Source organism: Narcine bancroftii, chromosome 8 (assembly GCF_036971445.1).
Source record: "Narcine bancroftii isolate sNarBan1 chromosome 8, sNarBan1.hap1, whole genome shotgun sequence".
Lineage (NCBI taxonomy): Eukaryota > Metazoa > Chordata > Chondrichthyes > Torpediniformes > Narcinidae > Narcine > Narcine bancroftii.
In genome coordinates this window covers 84,447,774-84,470,580 of record NC_091476.1, presented here as the reverse complement: position 1 = coordinate 84,470,580, position 22,807 = coordinate 84,447,774, and the positions used below count along the sequence as shown (strand labels likewise).

Genomic DNA, 22,807 nt, shown 5'->3' with positions numbered 1-22,807 from the left:
TTACACTGGTACTTCAAGCCGAGTATAATCCGCCTTTAATACGCCTTGCTTACCTGTATAAAAGCAACGACGGCGAATTGGGGGGGTGGGGGTCATTTCAGACATGTCTTATCTGCCAAGCGAGCTGGTATCAGAGGTGAAGCAGGGTGAGTATAAAAGGATGAGCAGTGTTGCTGGGTCCAAATGGGAAAGGAATATGATATCCCACTCTTAACCTGACATTTTTTCTGATCTGTGTAAACAAGCAAGCCGGCTTCCAGAGGTGTGTCATGTATATGGCAATAATACAGGTTTTTAGTGTAAAAAGAGTAATTATTTAATGTGAATTTTCCACTTGAGGCATCATGTTAGCACTCAAAAAGCCTGCCGCTGTTTGTTGTTGGTGTTTAACCACTGATACAGGCATTCTGCTGATGCTACTGTGCTGCTCAGTTCCATTGTTCCAAAATCTGAAAAAAAAACCCCAAAAACATCTGGTCCCAAGCATTTTGGATAAGGGGTACTGTACTGTACCTATTGGTTGAGATAAATTTCTTGGACACCTTCTGGCCCATCTAATCTCTCAACACTATGGCAGTCCCAATCAATACACAGAAAATTAAAGTCACCTACTATTACAACCCCATTAGACTTAGTTTTCTGTGTGTGATCCAGGTGTGAGTCCATCGCAGCTTCCTCATGACCTGTATGGGATTTCCCATGTGCTCCAGTTTCGACCCACCTTCTAAAATCATACAGGGCTGGAATGTTAAGTGGGTGTAATTGGATGGCACGGGTTTCAACGACTGGAATCACTTTTACATGCTGTATCTTTAAATTTAAAAAAAATGTATTTGCCTCTCTAATTCCTGCTGATACTGAAGGTCCTATAGTTTAATCCCTGTAATGTGATCACCTACTTATTTCTAAGGCATCCATGTAACCTGACTGGATGAATCCCTCAAGAATATCCCCTCCAGCTACTGCTGTGATGTGTAACTCTCCCTCTTCCCTACTCTTAACACACCTGTACATCTTCACCTGGAACACTGATCTGCCAGGTCTGCTCGTACTTCAACATGATTTTGTAATAGCTATAATATCATGATCTTATCTGCTGTACTTGCTAATTTCTTGCATTTAAATAACTGTGGCTTAGCCCATCATACCTTCCTTGCTCCCTGTCCTGTCCCTGCTAGTCCTGCCTACCGAGTTAGCTCACTTTAACGTCTATATTTGCTTATACTTTCTCATTTGTTACACTCCAACTTTGGGTTCCACCTTTTGCCCAGACCAATTTAAACTTTCCTGAGAAGCTACAGCATTTCCCCCTCCGCTTGAGATGCAATCTTCACCTCTGCCCCAGAAGAGATTTCAATACCCAAGAACCAGAATCCCTCACTCCTGCCCCAACTCTTCAGCCATGCATTTATCTATTCCCACCTCTGCTAGCATGTGGAACTGGGAATACTCCAGAGATTACTGGGATCTTACTTTTTAACCTTCTGCCTCACTCTGCAGAACCCCATTCCCTTTACAACGCGTGCTGTTGGTACCAATGTGCACAATGAGTTTTGGCTGCTCAGCCTTCCCCACAACACTTGGAACATCTTTGACCCTGGCACCCAGGAGAAAACACTTTGATATCCTTCCATTCTGATGTCCAGTGCTGGATGCAATTCTACAATAGAGACAGCATTTGGACATTCAATAGCACTCTGTTTTCTTTAGAACGCAATTGAATTCTGTGCACCTATTCCACACTTCTTTGTATTGCTTTTTCCCCGGATACCGTTTTTCATGTTTCTGCCAGAGTTTAAATTAAATTTAGACGTACAGCTCGGTAACAGGCCATTTCAGCCCATGAGTCCGTGCTGCCCAATTTACACCCAATTATCCTATATCCCCGGTACTTATTGCACAGTGAGAGGAAACTGGAGTCCTCAGAGGAAGCCCACGCAGGCGTGGGGAGACACCTCCGAACTCCTTAGACAGTGCAGGATTTGAATCCTGGTCCCATTTCCTGGTGCTGTAAAGATGTTGTGCTAACCATGTCACCCTTCAGTGCTGATTATATTCAATGAGCTGCATTTGACAATAAGCTGTATTTTATGTATGGAAAATAGAGGGTTATGGGTGGGAGGAAGGGAAGGATTCAATTGTTGTGGAGCAGGTTAACATAGCTTGGCACAACTTCAAAGGCCAAAGGACCTGTAGTATGCTGTCATACCCTATGTCTATGTAACACCTGCTCGTCTGCCAGTCTGTACGTAGTCATATATAGCCTAGAAATGGGTCCTACACCCCAACTTGCCCATGCTGACTGGGATGCTAATCTCTTTGGGCTCCCTTCCTTTCCCAAGGACATCCAAATCTATTCTAAACTTCCTCTGGAAGCTTTTTCAAGATAACAACCATTCTCCGTGTGGAAAAACTTAACCCTCAGATCTAATTTGATGACGTTTGAAGGCATTCGAATTGAAGCTCAATTGAAGCTCTATTGGAGATGCTGCCTCAAGAAAGCAGCCAACATCATAAAGGGCCCCACCTCTCTGGTCACAACCTCTTCTCACTTCTCCCTTCAGGCTCGAGGACCAGCACTTCCAGGTTCAACACCTGTCAGCTCTTGAACCGCCCCACACTATTCTAACCCTAACCTCGTTCAAGACAACTAAAAGATTTGAAACATCACCTATTTTCTTGCATTAACTGTAACTATGAAAATGTATCTGTCTATTTGTTTATATATTTTTTTCTGTTTTGGCATATGATGGTAATTTACTGCTTGGTATAGTAAATGGGGTACCTCATGTACCCGTTTGGCTGCTGCAAGTAAGAAATTCAGTGCATCTGTACACTGAACATTTGTTTTACAATGAACTCTCATTAAATTTCTCCTGTCTCACCTTAAACTTGTGCCCTCCAGTTATAGACACCCCTGCTGTGGGAAAAGATTTGATTTGATGTCCCAAAGTGCTTTACCTCACACCTCTGGATTGATTTGCATCTTCCACCACTCTGCCCAACTTTCCAACTGATCTATGGCCCTCAGTATTCCCACACAATCTTCTTCACTATCTGTGACTTACCCAATTTCTGTGTTGACAGCAAATTTCTTCCCAGGATGTTTGGCAGGTTTAGCAATATTTCCAACTCCAACTTATGAAAGGGTGAAATGACCATTTTGCAGTCTTTGTTATTAACTCTAAGACTGAAATATGAGAGTTAAGTGGTCCTAGTAAATAATTACAGCTACTAGATGTAAAACATTAGTCCAAACTTTACTCTGTCTGTTAACCAACAAAGAGCAGAACTTGGCTTATAATTGAACTGAATGGACAGCAATATAAAGATATCTTTTGTACATGCCTATTTATGTTAATAGAACATTACAGTATGGTACAGGTGCACAGTACACGATGTTGTGCCAGCCTACTCCACAATAATCTTGTTTTTCCCCCGACTCATGCCCATATCTCTATTTTTCTGACTTCTGTGTGGCTATCTCAGAGTTTTTTGAATGTCCCTATAGAACCAGCATCCACCATCACTCTTGACAATGCATTCCAGGCACCCACCACTCTCTGAGTAAAATGAGCTCTGACATCTCCTCTAAACTTTCCTCCACTCATCTTAAACAATGCCCTCTGGTATTTGCTACATTGAAGAAGAATCAGATTAAATTCACGTGCTGCCCGATTTGATCCCCCAATGAAAAGTCTGAATACTTAGCTCATACAAATAGAATGTACAATGAGTAAAACAAAGAAGTAGGCTGCACGTGTAGAACACAAACCCTGAGGAGCCAATGGTGCAAGGCCACCATATGCAGGTGGCTGAATGTCTCCAACTCAGAGTCCCACCTAAAAGTCCTGTAACCAAAGACACTGTACAATCCTGCCTCCTTTCCCAGAGTACACAATGTTGTGACAGATCAGAGGGTGACACAGCACAACTGCACCTCCCACTGGTTGAAAGCAACTCTAACAAAAATAAACGAGAGCAACCGTGTGCAAAAGTGGCCCTGTGGAAATTTGCAAAGCTGCTTCACACCTCACAGCTTGCTGAGTGGTGTCACACCAACAACCTTACACTCAGCATTAGCAAAACCAAGGAGATAATTATGGACCTCAGGAGGAAATCAGGAGAACAGGACCCTGTCCTCATCGAAGGCTCAGTAGTAGAGAGGGTCAAGAACTTCAATTTCCTGGGTGTCAACATCTCTAAGGATCTGTCCTGGAGCCTTCATGTTAATGCAATCACAAAGAAAATTCACCAGCAGTAATACTTTGTGAGGTGTCTGAGGAAGTTCGGAACATACCGAAGACTCTCAAGAACTTCTACAGGTGTACCATGGAGAGCATTCTGGCTGGTTGCATCACTGTCTGCTGCCATGATGGATACAGCAGGGGATGACAAACACCAATTACATGCTGACCAAAAATAGAGTCCTTCAGCACTCCAGAGACTAAGTGCAATGTTAAAGCTTCAACACCATTGTCTGTGTGGAGGATTGAACTTATAGCGCGATAACAATACACAATTTCATCATTATGGTTCACAGCGCCCAAGAGAAAGTATTTATGAAAACAAGTTAGGTCAGCTTCTCTTGCTATATTTTTGGAAATTGTTACTTTTTAGGTCTACAAGAACAAATAGTATAGCCCACATCTATAGTGTGGAGCCTTATACTAGGTACCCCTCTGTACCAGGACTGTGGACAGGTACCCAAAACGTAGCATACTTTCCTAATTGACCAAGCCTAAATATTTTCAAATAACACCTACCGTGTGATTGGGTAGGCAGTGTAGTCTTGTTCTCATTGGTCAGTTCATGCCATTCTGGACTTGGTTCGTTCGTCTCCGTTTGTGAATGGGCCACTGATGCAGACTTGCTTTGATTGATTGATTCATGCCAATCTAAACTTGGCCATTTTGTCCCTGCTTGTGAATGAGTAGGTGGCTTAGTTTTGTTTTGATTAGTGTGTTCATGCTGGTCTGCACTTTGCAATTTTGTTCTCGTTTGGATGTGGGCAGATGGTGCAGGCTTGTGGTGACAGGTCTGGTCACTCCAGTCTGGACCTTGCGCTCTGGTCTCTGAAGCTGCTCCAGCAGCAGAAAGCTTGTTGTGGATCTCCTGGCGGCATCCCTCAGGTAGCTGCATGTCGCTAGTCTTCAGCAGCATGGACATCATCTGTGGAGGTGATTTGCTGACATTGTTATTGGCTGCTGGGCTGCTGTGAGGTGGAGAGGAAGCCAGTGAAACAGCAGCCATGGAGCCAATCATTTCAGATACATGTGTTGGAACGGAGATTGCGATAGGTTCAGAAATAGTCAATGTGGGAGATTTGAGTGACTTGCGTCCTATTTTTGGGGAGAAGGCATGAACAACCTTTTCAGCAAAAGAAGATGGCTTAGCCAGCTTCTCATCAGTGGGACTTAGATCCGGTGAGAAGAATGGACTCAATGCTTTGTCAGGGGAGTGAGAGGCTGGTTCAGAACTTGTAGCACTACCAGGGGTCACACATATGCTGCCAAATTCGGACTCCCTCACACTAGCATTTAATTTGTCTTTGCCAATGGGTGAGAAATACACCTGAGATGGGCTGTGATCCAGCTCTAATAGTCCTGCCCGTGGCGGACTGCACTGAAAGGACATTGGGTCGAAGTCCAACCCAGCTGCACCCATATCTGGTGGGCTCAGTTCTACCTCCTCCATTCTAGAAGACACCAGTGCAGGCGCTTGGAGGATAGCATCATCTCCTTCACACTCATCATTGGGAAGGTTGTCATAGGAGTTGCAGTGGTTCAGGCTGGGAAGGCCAGCAACATTGAAGGAAACAGACAAGGCATCACTACTTGATCGAGGCCTTCTGGGTCTGTACAGCTTGGATTCTCCTGAGGAAGAACAAACAGCAGATTAATCACCACTGGCATTAACATTATGGCAATAAAAGTTGTTCTTACGTTAATTTTAAATGTCTGCATATTTTCCTAAATTATTATTTGTAATTATCTGCCAACACATCCAGGTGTTGGTGTGCAATACAGAGTCCTCAACACATCCTGACCGTGCAAACCTCACTGCCCTACTTGCTGCTTGGTAGATGTCTCCGACCATAACTCTACCACTCATCCTTCGTAATCCCAACCTCCACCTTGTCTCAAAAGACAATCTGCAAGAGTGGAACTCTTCTTGGGAGGGGGGGGGGGAAATTTTTTGTTATTTTGGGTCAAACCCCTTTATCAAGACTGATCGTGAAAAGGGTAATCAGAATCAGAATTTATTGTCATGAACAAGTCATGAAATTCGATGAATTGCGGCGGTGTCATAGAGCAAATATATTATAACCATCTTACAACATTACTATAAATAAAAAATAATAGTGCACGATAAGTAAGGCAGTGTCTTTGGTTCATTGATCATTCAGGAATCTGATGGCAGCGGGGAAGAAGCTGTCCTTGTGCTGCTGAGTGCGCGTCTTTAGGCTCCTGTACCTTTTTCCCAATGGTAGCAGAGTGAAGAGGCCATGGCCTGGGTGGTGGGGAGTCTTTGAGAACAGAGGCTGCTTTTTTAAGACACAGCCTCATGTAGATAACCTTGATGGAGTGAAGTCTGGTGCCTGTGATGTTGCAGCTGAGTTAACAACCCTCTGGAGTTTATTCTTGCCCTGAGAGTTGGCACCTCCTTACCAGGCAGTGATGCAATCAGCCAGAATGCTCTCCTCGGTACACCTGTAGAAGTTTCCAAGAGTTTTCGGTGACATACCGAACCTCCTCAGACACCTTTGTGATCACATCAATGTTGAGGTTCCAGGACAGATTCTCAGAGATGTTGACATCCAGGAATTTGAAGTTTTTGACCCTCTCCACCATTGAACCCTCAATGAGGACGGAGTCATATTCCCCTGACTTCCTCCTCAAGTCAACAATCATCTCCTTGGTTTTGCTAACATTCAGTGCAAGGTTGTTGATGTTGCACCATTCAATGAGCTGATCTACCTCCCTCCTGTACATTTTCTCATTGCCGTTTGTGATTCTGCCGCTAACTGTGGGGTCATCAACAAACTTGTAGATGGCATTGGAATTGAGCATGGCCACACAGTCATGGGTGTATAATAAGTAGAGCAGTGGGCTAAGCATTCATCCTTGAGGTGAGCCTGTGTTGATGATCAGTGCTGACCGTAGTCTTCTAATGAGAAAGTCAAGGATCCAGTTGCAGAGGAGGGTACAGAGCTTGGAGTTTGTAGCTTTTTGACCAGTACTGAGAATAATGGTGTTGAAGGCCGAGCTGTAGTTGATGAAGAGCAGCCGTACATATGAGTTGTTGTTTTCGAGGTGATCCAGGGCTGAGTGGAGAGCCAGCAATATTGCATCTGCAGTGGAGCGATTGTGACGATGGGTGAATTGTAGTGGGTCCAGATCTTTACTTACATACGTGTTAATTCTGGTCATGACCAGCCTCTCAAAGCAATTCATCACAGTAGAAGTTAGAGCTACTGGGTAATAGTCGTTGAGACAACTCACACTATTCTTCTTGGGTACTGGAATGATTGATGCCCTTTTGAACCAGGTGGGAACCTCTGATTGCAACAAGGAGAGGTTGAAATTGGAGATAGCCATTTTGAGGAAAGTGTCTAAGACAGGGGCCAGCAAGGGATTGATGACCCATCTCTCTTTCCTCTCTCTCAGTCTGTCCTCTATCAATCACACATGTTGTGTTCCAAATTGATCTCTTCCCCTCACCAATTGCCTGTCATTCTTCACCCCTCCCTGGTTCACCAATTTCCTTGTGGTTCTTGTCCTCATACAATCACTCCTCTATACAGTGAGTTTCGATGAAGAAAAAAAAGTATTGGGGCTACCGGAGTTGCTGTAACAGTAGCCCTGAAGCTGGTGCAGACCTGGGAGAGTGGAGAGCAGAGACACAGTGCTGCTCCGTAAAGTCCTACTGCCGACAGCTTTGTAAATGCTTTAAGTGTCTGCTAAATGGAGTCGACAGTGTTTTATTTTGAAATCCTGCTCCATGGTGGTACCACAAGGGGTACAGTCTTTGGGGGAGCAAAAGACTGATGCAGGGTACCAGAGACAGGGAGAACACCCCCACTCACCCCCTTTGAAAAGGAGAAGCACAGGAGACAACCCTACAGGACAGTGACCATGGTAGCAGACCAGTAAGAGGCTCAGCCGCTGAAGGTCTCACACAGGTTATGGGGCTGCTAGTGACGCAGTCTGAGGACTTACACATGCTGTTGGCGACTAGCGGTTAAAGGACCCACACACTACAGCTGCTGGAGTTCATGGCAACCAAGTATCGGAATCAGGATTCAAGAGGGTGCTGTGGGCAAGAAAGCACTCCTGAGGGCCTCCGGTGCTGAAGGCTTCCTGGTCGTTTTGGAGGAATGAACATGGAGCTTAGGCTGCCAATGGTTTGAACAGGAGTCAGTGCAGATGTAAAGGCTGCTATGGTGTAGGAGGTGAATCCAAAGGCATTTGGTGCCTCAGAAGGGACTCTTTTGTTCTCCTTCTCTGAATTGTTAGGGTCACTGGGCAACGCTCATGCCAACTCTTTGTTTGCCTTATGGCAGATAAAGGTTGAAGTATATCATATATCTTACATTTTTATGTATTATTACATGACAATAAAAGGAACATTGAACCACTGATGATTCCCTCTCTCGACAGATGCTGCTCAATCTGATGAGCTCCTCTAGCAGATTGATTTTACCTTAGATCCCAGCTTCTGAAACCTTTTGGGTCTGCCCCTCTGGGGAAAGTGCACACACTTTCGAGACTGGAATGAATGATAATGTGGCATTTGACCTTCCCTGTTCTTTGCCTCATCACAGTGCCCTCTTGGCACAGGCCTGGGTTCCTTCTGGAGATCTTTCAGGTAATTGGAGGCCAAACAAGAGCACAACACATCAGGAAAGATACGAATGCTTTAGACAGAGGGTAGAAGAGATGAACAGGGATGAGAAGTGTTAGTGATGTGAATAGACCAAAGCAACAGTGTGGAACAATGACTGAAGTATGTAAAACCGAGGGACTGAAGTGATAGAGAGCAACTGTTTCCATTGTCAGGGTCAAACACCAGAGGACATAGAACGTAGGCAAGAGAATCAAAAGTGACGAGAAAATAACTTTTCTATGCAGCACAAAGTTCGAATCTGGATGGCACAAGATTTAGATTTCAGATTTATAATAAGAATACATACATGACATCATAAACAACTTTGAAGTTCTTTTTAGTGGGCGAACTGTACTCCATGTTACAAATAAAGAAATGTAAACAATTGATTAATTAATACAGAGAGAAAAAAAATCAATAAAGTGCAAAGAAAGAATCCTTAAATAAATCCCTGATTGAGTTTGTTGTTGAGGGGTGTGATGGAGGGGTAGAAGCTGTTCCTGAAACTGGTGGTGCGAGTTTTGTGGCACCTACACTTCTTTCCTGATGGCAGCAGCGAGAACAGAGTGTGTGATGGGTGGTGGAGTTCTCCGACGGCAGCATTCCCTGCAGATGTTCCTGATGGTGGGGAGGGTTTTGCCTGTGATATCCTGGGCTGTGTCTACTGCCTTTTGGAGGGCTTTACACTCGGGGGTATTGGTGTCCCCATATCAGACCATGATGCAGCCAATCAGCACACTTTCCACCACAGCTCTGTAGAAATTTGCCAGGATTTCTGGTGTCATACCAAACCTCCACAAACTCCTGAGGAAGTAGACACACTGACATGCTTTCTTCCCGATGCCATTAGGGTTCAGGAAAGATCCTCCAAGATAGCAACTCCCAAGAACTTAAATTTCCTCTGATTCCCCCAGTGATCACTGGATCATACACCTTTGGCTTTCCCTTCCTAAAGTCAACAATCAGCTCCTTAGTTTTGGTGACATTGAGTGCAAGGTTGTTGTTAGTGCACCATTCAGCCAAGTTTTTAATCTCCCTCCTGTACGCTGATTCATCACCTTTCTTTAAACAACCCACCACCATGGTATCGTCGTATCGAGTTACACAGTCATAGATTTAAAATGAGTAGAGCTGGGGGCTAAGAACGTTGCCCTGTGGTACTCTGGTACTGATGGAGATTGTGGAGATGTTCTTATCAATCTTCATTGATTGTTGACTCTGGAGGTGAGGAAATCCATGATGCAATTACTTAGTGGAATGTTGAGTCCCAGGTTTTGGAGTTTGTTGATCAATTTTGAAGAGATGATGGCATCAAATGGCAAACTATGGTTGATAAAGAGTATCCTGATATATGCATCTTTGCTTTTCAGGTGTTCCAGTGCTTTGTGTAGAGCCAGTGAGATGGCATCTGCTGTTGCAATGGTGGGCGAATTGGAATGGATCCACGTTGCCAGTCTGACAGAAGCAGTTACGCTTCAAGACCAGCCTTTCAAAACATTTCATCACTGTTGATGTGAGCGCTACTGGTCGATAGTCATTAAGGCAGATTACTGCACTCTTCTTGGGTATGATTGATGCCTGTTTGAAACAGATGGGTACCATGTCCTGTCGGAGTGAGATGTTGAAGTTATCCGTGAATACACTGGCAAGTTGGTCAGCACAGGTTTTAAAATATTCTTCCGTGTACTCCGTCCGGGCCAGATGCTTTCCTCAGATTCACTCCCCTGAGTGGGGAGAAGTGGAAATTCATTCAAACAGAACTGGATCAGTATGTAAAGATTTGCAGGCTGGGAATGAGTTGCACTGCTCTTTAGAGAAGCAGCATTGTGTTGTAAACTTCCTCTGAAACCTTCTCCCACAATGCCTGCCACTTTTGGATGTAAAAGACGCAGTTCCACTGACCCTACATATCCATCAGCACTACACCATTCAACCCATAATGAAACACAAGTGTAGGAGATGATGGGGGCGTCAGCACATGGGTGGCCAGGACTGTCTATAGGGAGATGATGGGGGCGTCAGCACGTGGGTGGCCAGGACTGTCTATAGGGAGATGATGGGGGCGTCAGCACGTGGGTGGCCAGGACAGTACATAGGGAGATGATGGGGGTTTCAGCACGTGGGTGGCCAGGACAGTACATAGGGAGATGATGGGGGTTTCAGCACGTGGGTGGCCAGGACTGTCTATAGGGAGACGATGGGGGCTTCAGCTCGTGGGTGGCCAGGACTGTCTATAGGGAGATGATGGGGGCTTCAGCCCATGGGTGGCCAGGACTGTCTATAAGGAGACAATGTGAGCTTCAGCACGTGGGTGGCCGGGACTGTCTATAAGGAGTTTGTATTTCTACTCATGACCACATGGGTTTCCTCACATGCCACAATTTCTTCCCACATTCCAAAGACGCACAGGGTTAGTAGGTGAATTGGTCACATGGCCTCGAGGGCTGGAAGAGCCTGTGACTGTGCTATATCTCTTTTAAAAATGTCACAGAGATAAGGTAGCCCATCAGTTTCCTGCTAAATCCCAGGGGAAGAATCCTGTGCTGCAATTCCTAATTTCTCTGTTTCCCTACAACCTATTCTCTCCCACACATACTAATCACATTCACTTCAATTATTTCGCTTCAATTAATCATTAACTTTCAGTTACAGAGATCAATGAACCTACTAAAATGAATTTGACAAAGAGAATGTTACCCACACGGTCACAGGGAGAAAAAACAAACACCAATGCACAGACAGCAATGAGGGTCAGATTTGAACATGGGTACCTGAAGCAGCGAGACAGTAGCACTAACTACTGTACCATTGTGCAGCCTGAATCTATGCATTTCCTTCACCTCATAAAAATTTCTAACAGCTTAGTCAAAAGGCCTTCAGCCAATCTGTACCAGATCTACTTTATCAAGCCCCACTCAGTGTTCCCACAATGGAAATCCAGCTGCCAGGCCTTAGCTGTGTGATGTGCTCTTGCACCATTTTCCATCCATGGGATTAGACTGACTAATCTCCAGTGGACTGGCACCCTGCCAAACCTCTTTGCAAATTAAAACTAACTTGATCTTTCATTTTCCCAGTTCTTTGACCTGAAGCACAAGCTGCTTCTGTTTCCAGGGATGTGGATTGAGCTGTTGAAGGTTGAGGGGACAAGAACAGTGATCAAGAGTACACAGTACTCATCACTACCCCTGCCATGTTGAAACACTGCAACTGGTGACAATTATCTAGCAACATGCAGTACTACACACACAAACCGATGTATACCTTATACATACCTTCCACATTGTGCAGAGATGAAAGGGACTCTTCACTTTTTGCAGAACGAAGTGTTCCTGAATCACCCTTTGCTGTTAAAACAACAAAATCACAAATGAACAGGACAAATTCTTCAGTCACAAACGGCTGCAGGACCTAAAAGTGCTGGAAAAACTCAGCATGTCACACAGCATCCAAGGAAAGTAAAAGACAGTCGACATTTTGGGCGTGAGCCCTTCATCAGGAGTGTTGAAAATTAGGCAGGCGCCTGAATAATAAAGTGCGGGGTGGGGGGGAACATGGGGGTGGAAGGGAAAGGTGAGAACAGGCTACCAGGTCACAAACAGCTGCCGAGACTACAACATTGAATCTACTACAAAACAGATTATGCGTCTTTGCTGTAGTTTCTCCTAGATCCATATTGCTCCTAAAGTTTCAAAAATAGAAACAGCTTTGACACTTGTTAGAAAAAAATGGTCACCTGCACAAGGCAAGAGAATCCATTGATACAAGGTGACCCTGGGGGTACGCTCTTTTGCTTCTCATTCTCTGACTGCGGTGCCGGATAAATGCTATTGATGAATCGTTGTCTGCCTAATGGCAATTTAGTGTAATATTACATTTCTGTTTTATTACATGACATTAAATAGTATCTGATCTGAACAATTATGAAGAAATTACAAATATGAAGAATTAAAGATGGAGAAAGTGCTGTTGTCCCTTATCACCCCCTATACCTACCTGCTAGAGCCATGGATTTCATTTCTGTGGGCTCACTGGGGTTACGGTGCAGCTTCCGTTTGACCACAGAGGAGGATTTGCCAAGGTTGAAGAAAGAGCGCCAAGTGCCAACAGGTGATTTCTTCGATTTATTGGTTGTCCTCTTCCTGGATAACAATGGTAAAGGAGTCTGCGTTAAATATTTGGCCACTGTATTTGAGACAGGCATGCACGCAAATAAGTGGTAGCGACATGTACTGTCATAAGAGAAGAAAAACGTCTGCAGACGATGACAGCTAAAATAAGAAGGTCAGGCAGGCAGAGCAGGTGAGGTAGCAAACATGCAAACAGACACAGATTATGTTTGAGATTAGTGTCCTTCAGGAAGTATGGAGGTACAGTGATTGGCACTGCTGCCTCAGAGCTAAAGGGGCCCAAGTTTCATCCTTCCATAGAACCACAGAAACAGGCCACCTCAGCCCCTCTAGTCTTTGCCAAACCATTTTTTTTCCCAGTCCCACTGACTTACACCTAGCCCATAGCCCTCCATACCTCTCCCGTCCATGGACCTGTCCAAATTCTTCTTAATGTCAAAATTGAGCCCGCATTTACCACCTCAGTTGGAAGCTTGTTCCACTCTCCTACCACTCTCTGTAGGAAGAAGTTCCCCCGAAACTTCTCCCATTTCACCCTTAACCTATGTCCTCTGGTTTGTATCTTATCTACCCTCAGTGGAAAAAAAGCCTATTTACATTTACTCTGTCTGTCCCTCATATAATTTTAAACACCTCCATCAATCTCTACTCTCCAGGGAATAAAGTCCTAACCTGTTTAACCTTTCCCAGTAACTTCATTCTTGAAGTCCGGACACATCCCAGTAAATCTTCTTTGCACTCTTTATATCTTATTGATAATTTTCCTGAACTTCGGTAATCAAAACTGTACAAAATACTCCAAATTTGGCCTTGCCATAGTCTAATGCAACTTTAACATAACTTCCCAACTCCTGTACTTAATACTTCAATTTATGCCAAATACTCTTTTTATAACCCTATCTACCTGTGATGCAGTTATCAGGGAATTCTGTATCTGTATTCCCAGATCCCTCTGTTCTACTGCCCTCCTCAGTGCCCTACCATTTACAGTGTATGTCCTTCCTTGAGTTGTCATTCCAAAATGTAGCACCTCACACTTCCCTTGGGTACTGCCCAGGCAGACTTTGCATATTGAAAGAATAACCAAAATAGGACATATGCAGTGAAGGGGAGGGCATTGAGAAATGCAGAGCAACAGAGGGATCTTGGAATAATGGTTCAGCTTCTTTGAAGGTGGATTCCCATGAAGATAGGGTGGTGAAGAAGGCTTTTGTATGTTGCCCTTTATAAATCATAGCATAGAATATAGGAGCTGGGAGGTGATGTAGAGACTGTTTAAGGCATTGGTGAGGCCAAATTTGGAATAGTGTGTGCAGTTCTGATCTGCAAATTATAGGAAGGATATAAATAAGGTAGAGAGGGTGCAAAGAAGATTTACTAAAATGCTGCCTGGATTGCAGTATCTAGAATATGGAGAAAGATTGAGTAGACTGAGACTTTATTTATTGGAGTGCAGAAGGTTGAGAGGGGATTTGATAGAGGTATTAAAAATTATGAAAGGATTAGATGTGAATAGGCTCTTTCCCCTGAGGGTAGGGGAGATTGGAACAAGGGTTCATAAGTTAAGGTTTAGGGGCGAATGTTTAGGGGCGAAACTTTAGAGGACGTTTCTTCACTCAGAGTGGTGGCTGAGTGGAATGACCTTCCGGAAGAGGTAGTTGCGGCAGGGTCAATTCGGTCATTTAAGAAGTTAGATGAGCTTGACGTCCTGTTTTGTAGAAACTGCCAAAATGTTTGGCCTGGAAGTCAGCCTGAAGAAAACTGAGGTCCTCCATCAGACAGCTCCCCACCATGACTACCAGCACCCCCCCACATCTCCATTGGGCACACAAAACTCAAAACAGTCAACCAGTTTACCTATCTCGGCTGCACCATTTCATCGGATGCAAGGATCGACAACGAGTTAGACAACAGACTCGCCAAGGCAAATAGTGCCTTTGGAAGACTACACAAAAGAGTCTGGAAAATCAACCAACTGAAAAACCTCACAAAGATTAGCGGATACTGACCCGTTGTCATACCCACACTCCTGTTCGGCTCTGAATCATGGGTCCTCTACCGGCATCACCTACGGCTCCTAGAACGCTTCCACCAGCGTTGTCTCCGCTCCATCCTTAACATTCATTGGAGCGACTTCATTCCTAATTTCGAAGTATTCGAGATGCCAGAGGCCGACAACATCGATTCCACGCTGCTGAAGATCCAACTGCGCTTGGTAGGTCACGTCTCCAGAATGGAGGACCATCGCCTTCCCAAGATCGTGTTATATGGCGAGCTCTCCACTGGCCACCGTGACAGAGGTGCACCAAAGAAGAGGTACAAGGACTGCCTAAAGAAATCTCTTGGTGCCTGCCACATTGACCACCGCCAGTGGGCTGATATCGCCTCAAACCGCGCATCTTGGCGCGTCACAGTTCGGTGGGCAGCAACCTCCTTTGAAGAAGACCGCAGAGCCCACCTCACTGACAAAAGACAAAGGAGGAAAAACCCAACACCCAACCCCAACGAACCAATTTTCCCTTGCAACCGCTGCAACCGTGTCTGCCTGTCCCGCATCGGACTTCTCAGCCACAAACGAGCCTGCAGCTGACGTATACATTACCCCTCCATAAATCTTCGTTCGTGAAGCAAAGCCAAAGAAGAAGAAGAAGAAGATGAGGACATGGATGTGAGGGGGTTGGTGGGTTATGGTAGGTAGGTGGAACTAGTTGGAGTTTCACGTAAATCGGAATGGACTAGAAGGGCCGATATGCCCTGTTTCCATACTGTAAGAAACGAGACTTCCGTCGCGCATGCAGCCATCTTCAGCGCGAACTCTGGGAGATCCAAAATGAGTGGTGGACTAGCTTCGCCAAACAAACCCAGCTCAGCGCGGACATTGGTGACTTCAGGGGTTTTTACGAGGCTCTAAAGGCTGTGTACGGCCACTCACCCCAAGTCCAAAGCCCGCTGCGCAGCTCAGACGGCAAAGTCCTCCTCAGCGACAAGATCTCCATCCTCAACCGATGGTCAGAACACTTCCAATCTCTTTTCAGTGCCAACTGCTCAGTCCAAGAATCCGCCCTGCTCTAGCTCCCTCAATAACCCTTAAGGCTAGAGCTGGATGAGGTCCTCACCCAGGAAGAGACATATAAGGCAATTGAACAACTGAAAAGTGGCAAAGCAGCAGGTATGGATGAAATCCCCCCAGAAGTCTGGAAGGCTGGCGGCAAAACTCTGCATGCCAAACTGCATGAGTTTTTCAAGGTCTGCTGGGTCCAAGGAAAGCTGCCTCAGGTCCTTCGAGATGCCATCATCATCACCCTGTACAAAAACAAAGGCGAGAAATCAGACTGCTCAAACTACAGGGGAATCACGCTGCTCTCCATTGCAGGCAAAATCTTCGCTAGGATTCTCCTAAATAGAATAATACCTAGTGTCGCCAAAAATGTTCTCCCAGAATCACAGTGCGGCTTTCGCGCAAACAGAGTAACTACTGACATGGTCTTTGCCCTCAGACAGCTCCATGAAAAGTGCAGAAAACAAAACAAAGGACTCTACATCACCTTTGTTGACCTCACCAAAGCCTTTGACACCATGAGTAGGAAAGGGCTTTGGCAAATACTAGAGCGCCTCGGATGCCCCGCAAAGTACCTGAACATGGTTATCCAACTGCACGAAAACCAACAAGGTCAGGTCAGATACAGCAACAAGCTCTCTGAACCCTTCTCCATTAACAATGGCGTGAAGCAAGGCTGCGTTCTCGCACCAACCCTCTTTTCAATCTTCTTCAGCATGATGCTGAAACAAGCCATGAAAGACCTCAACAATGAAGACGCTGTTTACATCCGGTACCGCATGGATGGCAGTCTCTTCAATCTGAGGCGCCTGCAAGCTCACACCACGACACAAGAGCAACTTGCCCGTGAACTACTCTTTGCAGACGATGCCGCTTTAGTTGCCCATTCAGAGCCAGCTCTTCAGCGCTTGACGTCCTGTTTTGCGGAAACTGCCAAAATGTTTGGCCTGGAAATCAGCCTGAAGAAAACTGAGGTCCTCCATCAGCCAGCTCCTCACCATGACTACCAGCCCCCCCCACATCTCCATCGGGCACACAAAACTCAAAACAGTCAACCAGTTTACCTATCTCGGCTGCACCATTTCATCGGATGCAAGGATCGAGAACGAGATAGACAACAGACTCGCCAAGGCAAATAGCGCCTTTGGAAGACTACACAAAAGAGTCTGGAAAATCAACCAACTGAAAAACCTCACAAAGATTAGCATATACAGAGCCGTTGTCAAACCCACACTCCTGTTCGGCTCTGAATCATGGGTCCTCTACCGGCATCACCTACGGCTCCTAGAACGCTTCCACCAGCGTTGTCTCCGCTCCATCCTTAACATTCATTGGAGCGACTTCATCCCTAACATCGAAGTACTCGAGATGGCAGAGGCCGACAGCATCGAATCCACGCTGCTGAAGATCCAACTGCGCTGGGTAGGTCACGTCTCCAGAATGGAGGACCATCGCCTTCCCAAGATTGTGTTATATGGAGAGCTCTCCACTGGCCACCGAGACAGAGGTGCACCAAAGAAGAGGTATAAGGACTGCCTAAAGAAATCTCTTGGTGCCTGCCACATTGACCACCGCCAGTGGGCTGATATCGCCTCAAACCGTGCATCTTGGCGCCTCACAGTTCAGCAGGCAGCAACCTCCTTTGAAGAAGACCGCAGAGCCCACCTCGCTGACAAAAGACAAAGGAGGAAAAACCCAACACCCAACCCCAACCAACCAATTTTCCCTTGCAACCGTGTCTGCCTGTCCCGCATCGGACTTGTCAGCCACAAAAGAGTCTGCAGCGGACGTGGACATTACCCCTCCATAAATCTTCGTCCGCCAAGCCAAGCCAAAGAAGATATATTCACTTCCTATTCTAAGGGCTTCCATTGGCTGTCTCAATTTCTTCCATCATCCCATTGACCCTCAGTGTAAGTAAGTATCAAAACAAATGAAAGAGGAGTTGGTGTGTGTGCGCGCGCGAGAGAGAGAAAGAAAGCTGGGATAACATGGAAATGGGACATGAGACTGATGAGATTGCTCTGCTGGCAGCATCCTTGGAATAGTCAAGGCAGTTAAACAAGAAGTCTGAGATTCTAGGATCAAGTGCAACACACAAATATTCTGGAGAAACTCAGCAGGTCACGCAGCATCCAGAGGATGGGAAAAGAAAGTAATGTTGTGGGCCTGGGTCCTCACCTAGGGCTCAGGCCCAAACCATTGGTCACTCGTTACTTCCTGTGGATGCTGCATGACCTGTTGAGTTTCTCCAGTATATTTGTGTGTTTCACTCGATCCCAGAATCTGCAGACTTCTTGTTTCCCCAGCACATTTGTGTGTTGTAATTGATAGGGCAAATGGCGTCCTTCAGTGCTAGAAGAAGGGTCATCGACCTGAAATGATGGCTCTTCTTCTCTCTCCATGTCCTGGCCTGCTGAATGCTTCCAGCAGATTCTGTCATTATGCATTCATACATCTTTCACTGAGAAATCTGTAATGGTATTCCAGAGGTGGGATCTAATGAAATAGTCCCATGAGATGGAATATCAATGTAAACATTTTAATTTGATTGGCAGCAAATGTTTAAACCTGCTTTGTGGGTTAAACTGTTTCTTGGGCATTGGGAGAACAGACATTGAAGTCATCTTTGGGAAGAAGCTTCACAGTGCTCCACATGGGCTGACCATCGATCCATGTCTCAATACTTCCCTATTCCTAAAGCAAAGGCGCCAGGGTCAGATACAACCCAGAAGGCCCTTTCACTCATTGTGGTCCAGTGTTCTGCACCAGGAGGAGGACAAGGCTGTGACTCGGAGAGGGCGAGGGAGACAGAAGGAATAGAGGGCTATCATCAATGGTGCAGGCTAATGGAATGAGGCAGAATAATAGTTTAACATGGACTAGATGGGCAGAAGAGCCTGTTTCAGAGTTTTCGTGTATTGTGGTTCAATGGGATGGAAGGAGGTGGGAGAGGGAGAGAAAAAAGGGAGGTACTATACAGGGAAAGGCAGAAGGAGGGAGTGAGGTGAAGAGAAGGGATGAGAAGAGAGGGGGACAGCAATCTGAAATGCCTTCCACAGAAGTGCCACCATCACAGATTAATGACATGAACATTTCTAAACTACTCAGGGTGTGAAAACATTGCAGGGAGTGATGGTTCTGCTTACCTGTCAATTGGAAAGTCAATGACGGTATGGAATCGCCCCTGTAATGCTGTTGGTCCATCACCTACTTCGATGTACTTGCTGTCTGAAGTGAGAGGAGAGCTGATTTGGATCTGTGTCCGAGCCTGGGCTTCCTCCAGGGTCAGTAATTTGGTGGAAGGAGATGACACCAGTAAGGACTTGGGCCGAGACAAAGAAGTATGTCCTGTAGAGCAACACAGAGGAAATGAAAATGATAAGGGCAAAGCTCCTTCATGGCCACAGACCACTTGTTCAGGGCTTGCGAAGTGCTGAGAGTTGTATCTCAGTGATTTTATAAACAGACTTGAATATATAAGACATAAATAATGACTCCAGATTCCAGCATCTGTCATTTCCTCTGAGTCATGAACAATGTTGTACTGCATAATGCAGAAACCATGGTCAAGATGCACATCCATTAACAGTGAGCAGCACTGCTTTCTTGGCCTAAAGGGCATACATTGTAGTGCCACTCAGAGCCTGTCAGTTCCAGAAACTCCCAACTTGCAGGCCATCATTCCCAGAAAATCCTCCCCCCCATATCCAGGAAATCCTTTCCCAGAAAATCCTCCCCCATATCCAGGAAATCCTTTTCCAGTCCTCAATGCTTCCAGAGAATTCAGCATTCTCTCCTCTAAAGACAACGAATCATAGTTACAGAGAGCCTGTTGAATCAGCCCATGGTGGCACAGCTACAAGGACTGATCCTGGCCTCTCATGGCTTTCCCCTGGATGTTTTCATGCATATCCATAAGGAATATATGGTTTGACACAACATCGAGGGCCTAAGGAGCTGTACTGTGCTATTATGTTTGTTCTAACAGAACACTGGTTGATCCTTTGCTGGCAGTGTAAGTGTGCAGTTGCAGAACCAAAGTGGAGAGCAGGGTTGTTGACAATACTGAGAGCTGGCAGAGAGGAAGTCTCCTGGATCATGAAAATATGAAAAATGATAAGAAATCCCCATTGAGAAATTGCTGGAGTCCTGTTAAATTGGATGGAGAAAAGATGGTGGTGAGTGCAGCAATGAGGAGTGCAGGGCAGAGGATGTAACGGTGCAACAGATAAGACAAACAAGGAGTTGATGATGGTAGTGTGACAAAATTTAATTCAAGTACACAAAACATTTGTAACAGGATTGATGAATTGCAAACACAAAGTGCTTTAAAAGGGCTCCTGAATTCTGTGTACCTATTCCATTTATTTTTTAAATGGCTTTTTCCCAGATATTGTTTTTCACATTTCTCCCAGAGTTTAAATTAAATTTAGACATACAGCATGGTAACAGGCCATTTCGGCCAACAAGTCCGTGCCGCCCAATTTACACCCAATTAACCTACATCCCTGGTATGTTTTGAAGGGTGGGAGGAAACAGGAGTCCCTGGAGGAAACCCACGCAGACATGGGTAGAACTGTGCTGCCCACCTGGTCAGGTGGCAGACCTCTTGGAGGGGAGCATTTTGGTGAGAGTGACCACAACTCCTTGAGCTTTAGCAGAGCTATGGATAAGATTAAACGCAGACAAAATGGGAAACTGTTTTATTGGAGAAGGGCTAATTAGGAAGGGATGAGGCAGGAACCAGTGAAGGTAAATTGGAAACAGATGTTCAAGGGTGAAAGCACAGAACTAATGTGGAGGAAATTTATGGACAGACAGGGAAAAGATAGTAGGAAAATGGAACCGTGGTTGACAAAGCAGGAAAGGCAGCAAGTCAAGAGGAAGAAGGAAGCATACATTAGATATGGAAACAGGAAGGGTTCGTGTGAATTATATGGTAGCCAAGAAAGAGCATAAGAAAGGACTTAGGAGAGCTTGAAGGGGACATGAGAAGGCCTTGACATGTAGGATTAAGGAGAACCTCAAGGTGTTCTATGCCAATGTGAAGAACCGAAGGATGATGAGAATGAAGGTGGGGCTGCGAAAGGATAAAGGAGGCAACATGTGCCTGGAGGCAGAGGAGGTTGGGGAGGTCCTAAATAAATATTTTGTGTCAGTGTTCACAAGAGGAAAGGACCTTGATCAGGGTGAGGTCAAAATAGAACAGGCCTGTGTGTCGGACAATGTGGAGATTAAGGAAGAGGAAGTGTTGGATCTTATTAAAAATATCAAGGTTGATAAGTCCCCGGGACAGGTCACGATGTACCCCAGGCTGCTGTGGGAAGTGAGGTAGAAATAGCTGGGGCAGTAACTATGATCTTTGAATCCTCTTTGGCCGTAGGACATGTGCCAGAAGATGGGAGAATGGCAAATGTAGTCCCCTTGTTTAAAAAAGGTAATAGGGAGAATCCTGGGAATTATAGACAAGTAAGTCTAATGTCTATAGTGTGCAAACTATTGGAGAGGATTCTTAAGGATAAGATCTATAAGTATTTGGAGAAGTACAGTCTATTCAAGGATAGTCAGCATGGCTTTGTGAAAGGAACGTCAAGTCTCATGAGCCTAAATGAGTTTTTTGAGGAGGTAACAAAAGAAATTGATGAGGGTAGGGTGGTAGATGTGGTCTATATGGATTTTACCAAGGCATTTGACCAAGGCCTCCCCATGAAAGGCCGTTCAGAAATTCATAAGGCATGGGATCCATGGAACCGTGGCTGTGAGGATAAAAAATTGGTTTGCACGAGGAAAGCAGAGAGTAGTAGTGGAAGGAAAGTATTCTGCCTGGAGGTCAGTGACTAGTGGCATGCCGCAGGGATATGTTCTGGGAACCCCCTGCTCTTTGTGATTTTTATAAATGACCTGAATGAAGGGGCAGAAGGATGGGTCAATAAGTTTGCAGATGATATGAAGATTGGAGGAGGTGTGGATGGAACTGAAGGTTGTCAAAGTTACAAGAGGATATAGACAAGAATCAGAGTTGGGCAGAGAAGTGGCAGATGATGTTCAATCCTGGTGTATGGTGATACATTTTGGAAAAACAAACCAGAAGGCTGAGTACAGGGTTAATGACCTATGGGATGCTGGTCTTCATTAACCAGGATGTTACCTGGATTGGAAAATAAGTTTTATGAGGCAAGGTTAGCAGAGGTGGGACTTTTCTCTTTGGAACATAGGAAGATGAGAGGAGACTTAATAGAGGTCTACAAGATTACGAGAGGCATGGATGAGATGGATAGCCAGCACCTGTTTCCTAGGGCATGTGTACAAAGTGAAGGGAGAGTAGTTTAGGGGAGAAATCCCTTGTTAGGAATGGTGGTGAAGGCTGAAACATTAGGGGGATTTAGGAGATTCTTAGGCACATGGATGGAAGTAAAATAGAAGGTTATGGGGCAGGGAGGGTTTAGTAGTTTTTTTAAAGGAATATATGAGTCAGCCAACATCGAGAGCTGAATGGCCTGCTCTATGCTGTTGTGTTCTATGTTTTATTACAAGCTGTTACCAGTAATGTACTATATTCCAATTTCCAGAAGTCTTTTGGTAAAGACACATCAACAGTTATCTCACAGGGTCTTGTTACAAATGTTTTGTGCTCATGGAATTAATGGTAATGTACAAAGGATGCAGTCTTAAACAAAACAGAGAGAGTAGGGATAAATGGGTCACTTTCACATTAGTAACTTGGAAC

The 22,807-nt window shown here is 45.2% G+C and overlaps 1 protein-coding gene across 11 annotated transcripts in view; it reads right to left on the bottom strand.

Moving 5' to 3' along the window:
- The window catches only part of arhgap32b (Rho GTPase activating protein 32b), a 618,422-nt gene that overhangs the window by 15,889 nt on the left and 579,726 nt on the right, over positions 1-22,807 (bottom strand). For all 11 annotated transcript variants that reach the window (XM_069894391.1, XM_069894400.1, XM_069894389.1 and 8 more), the window contains 4 exons: positions 19,227-19,428; positions 12,886-13,031; positions 12,165-12,236; positions 4,767-5,876 (listed from right to left, as the gene is read on the bottom strand). In XM_069894391.1, the coding sequence (XP_069750492.1) occupies positions 4,767-5,876; positions 12,165-12,236; positions 12,886-13,031; positions 19,227-19,428 (1,530 nt within the window). The remainder of the gene's footprint in view (positions 1-4,766; positions 5,877-12,164; positions 12,237-12,885; positions 13,032-19,226; positions 19,429-22,807) is intronic.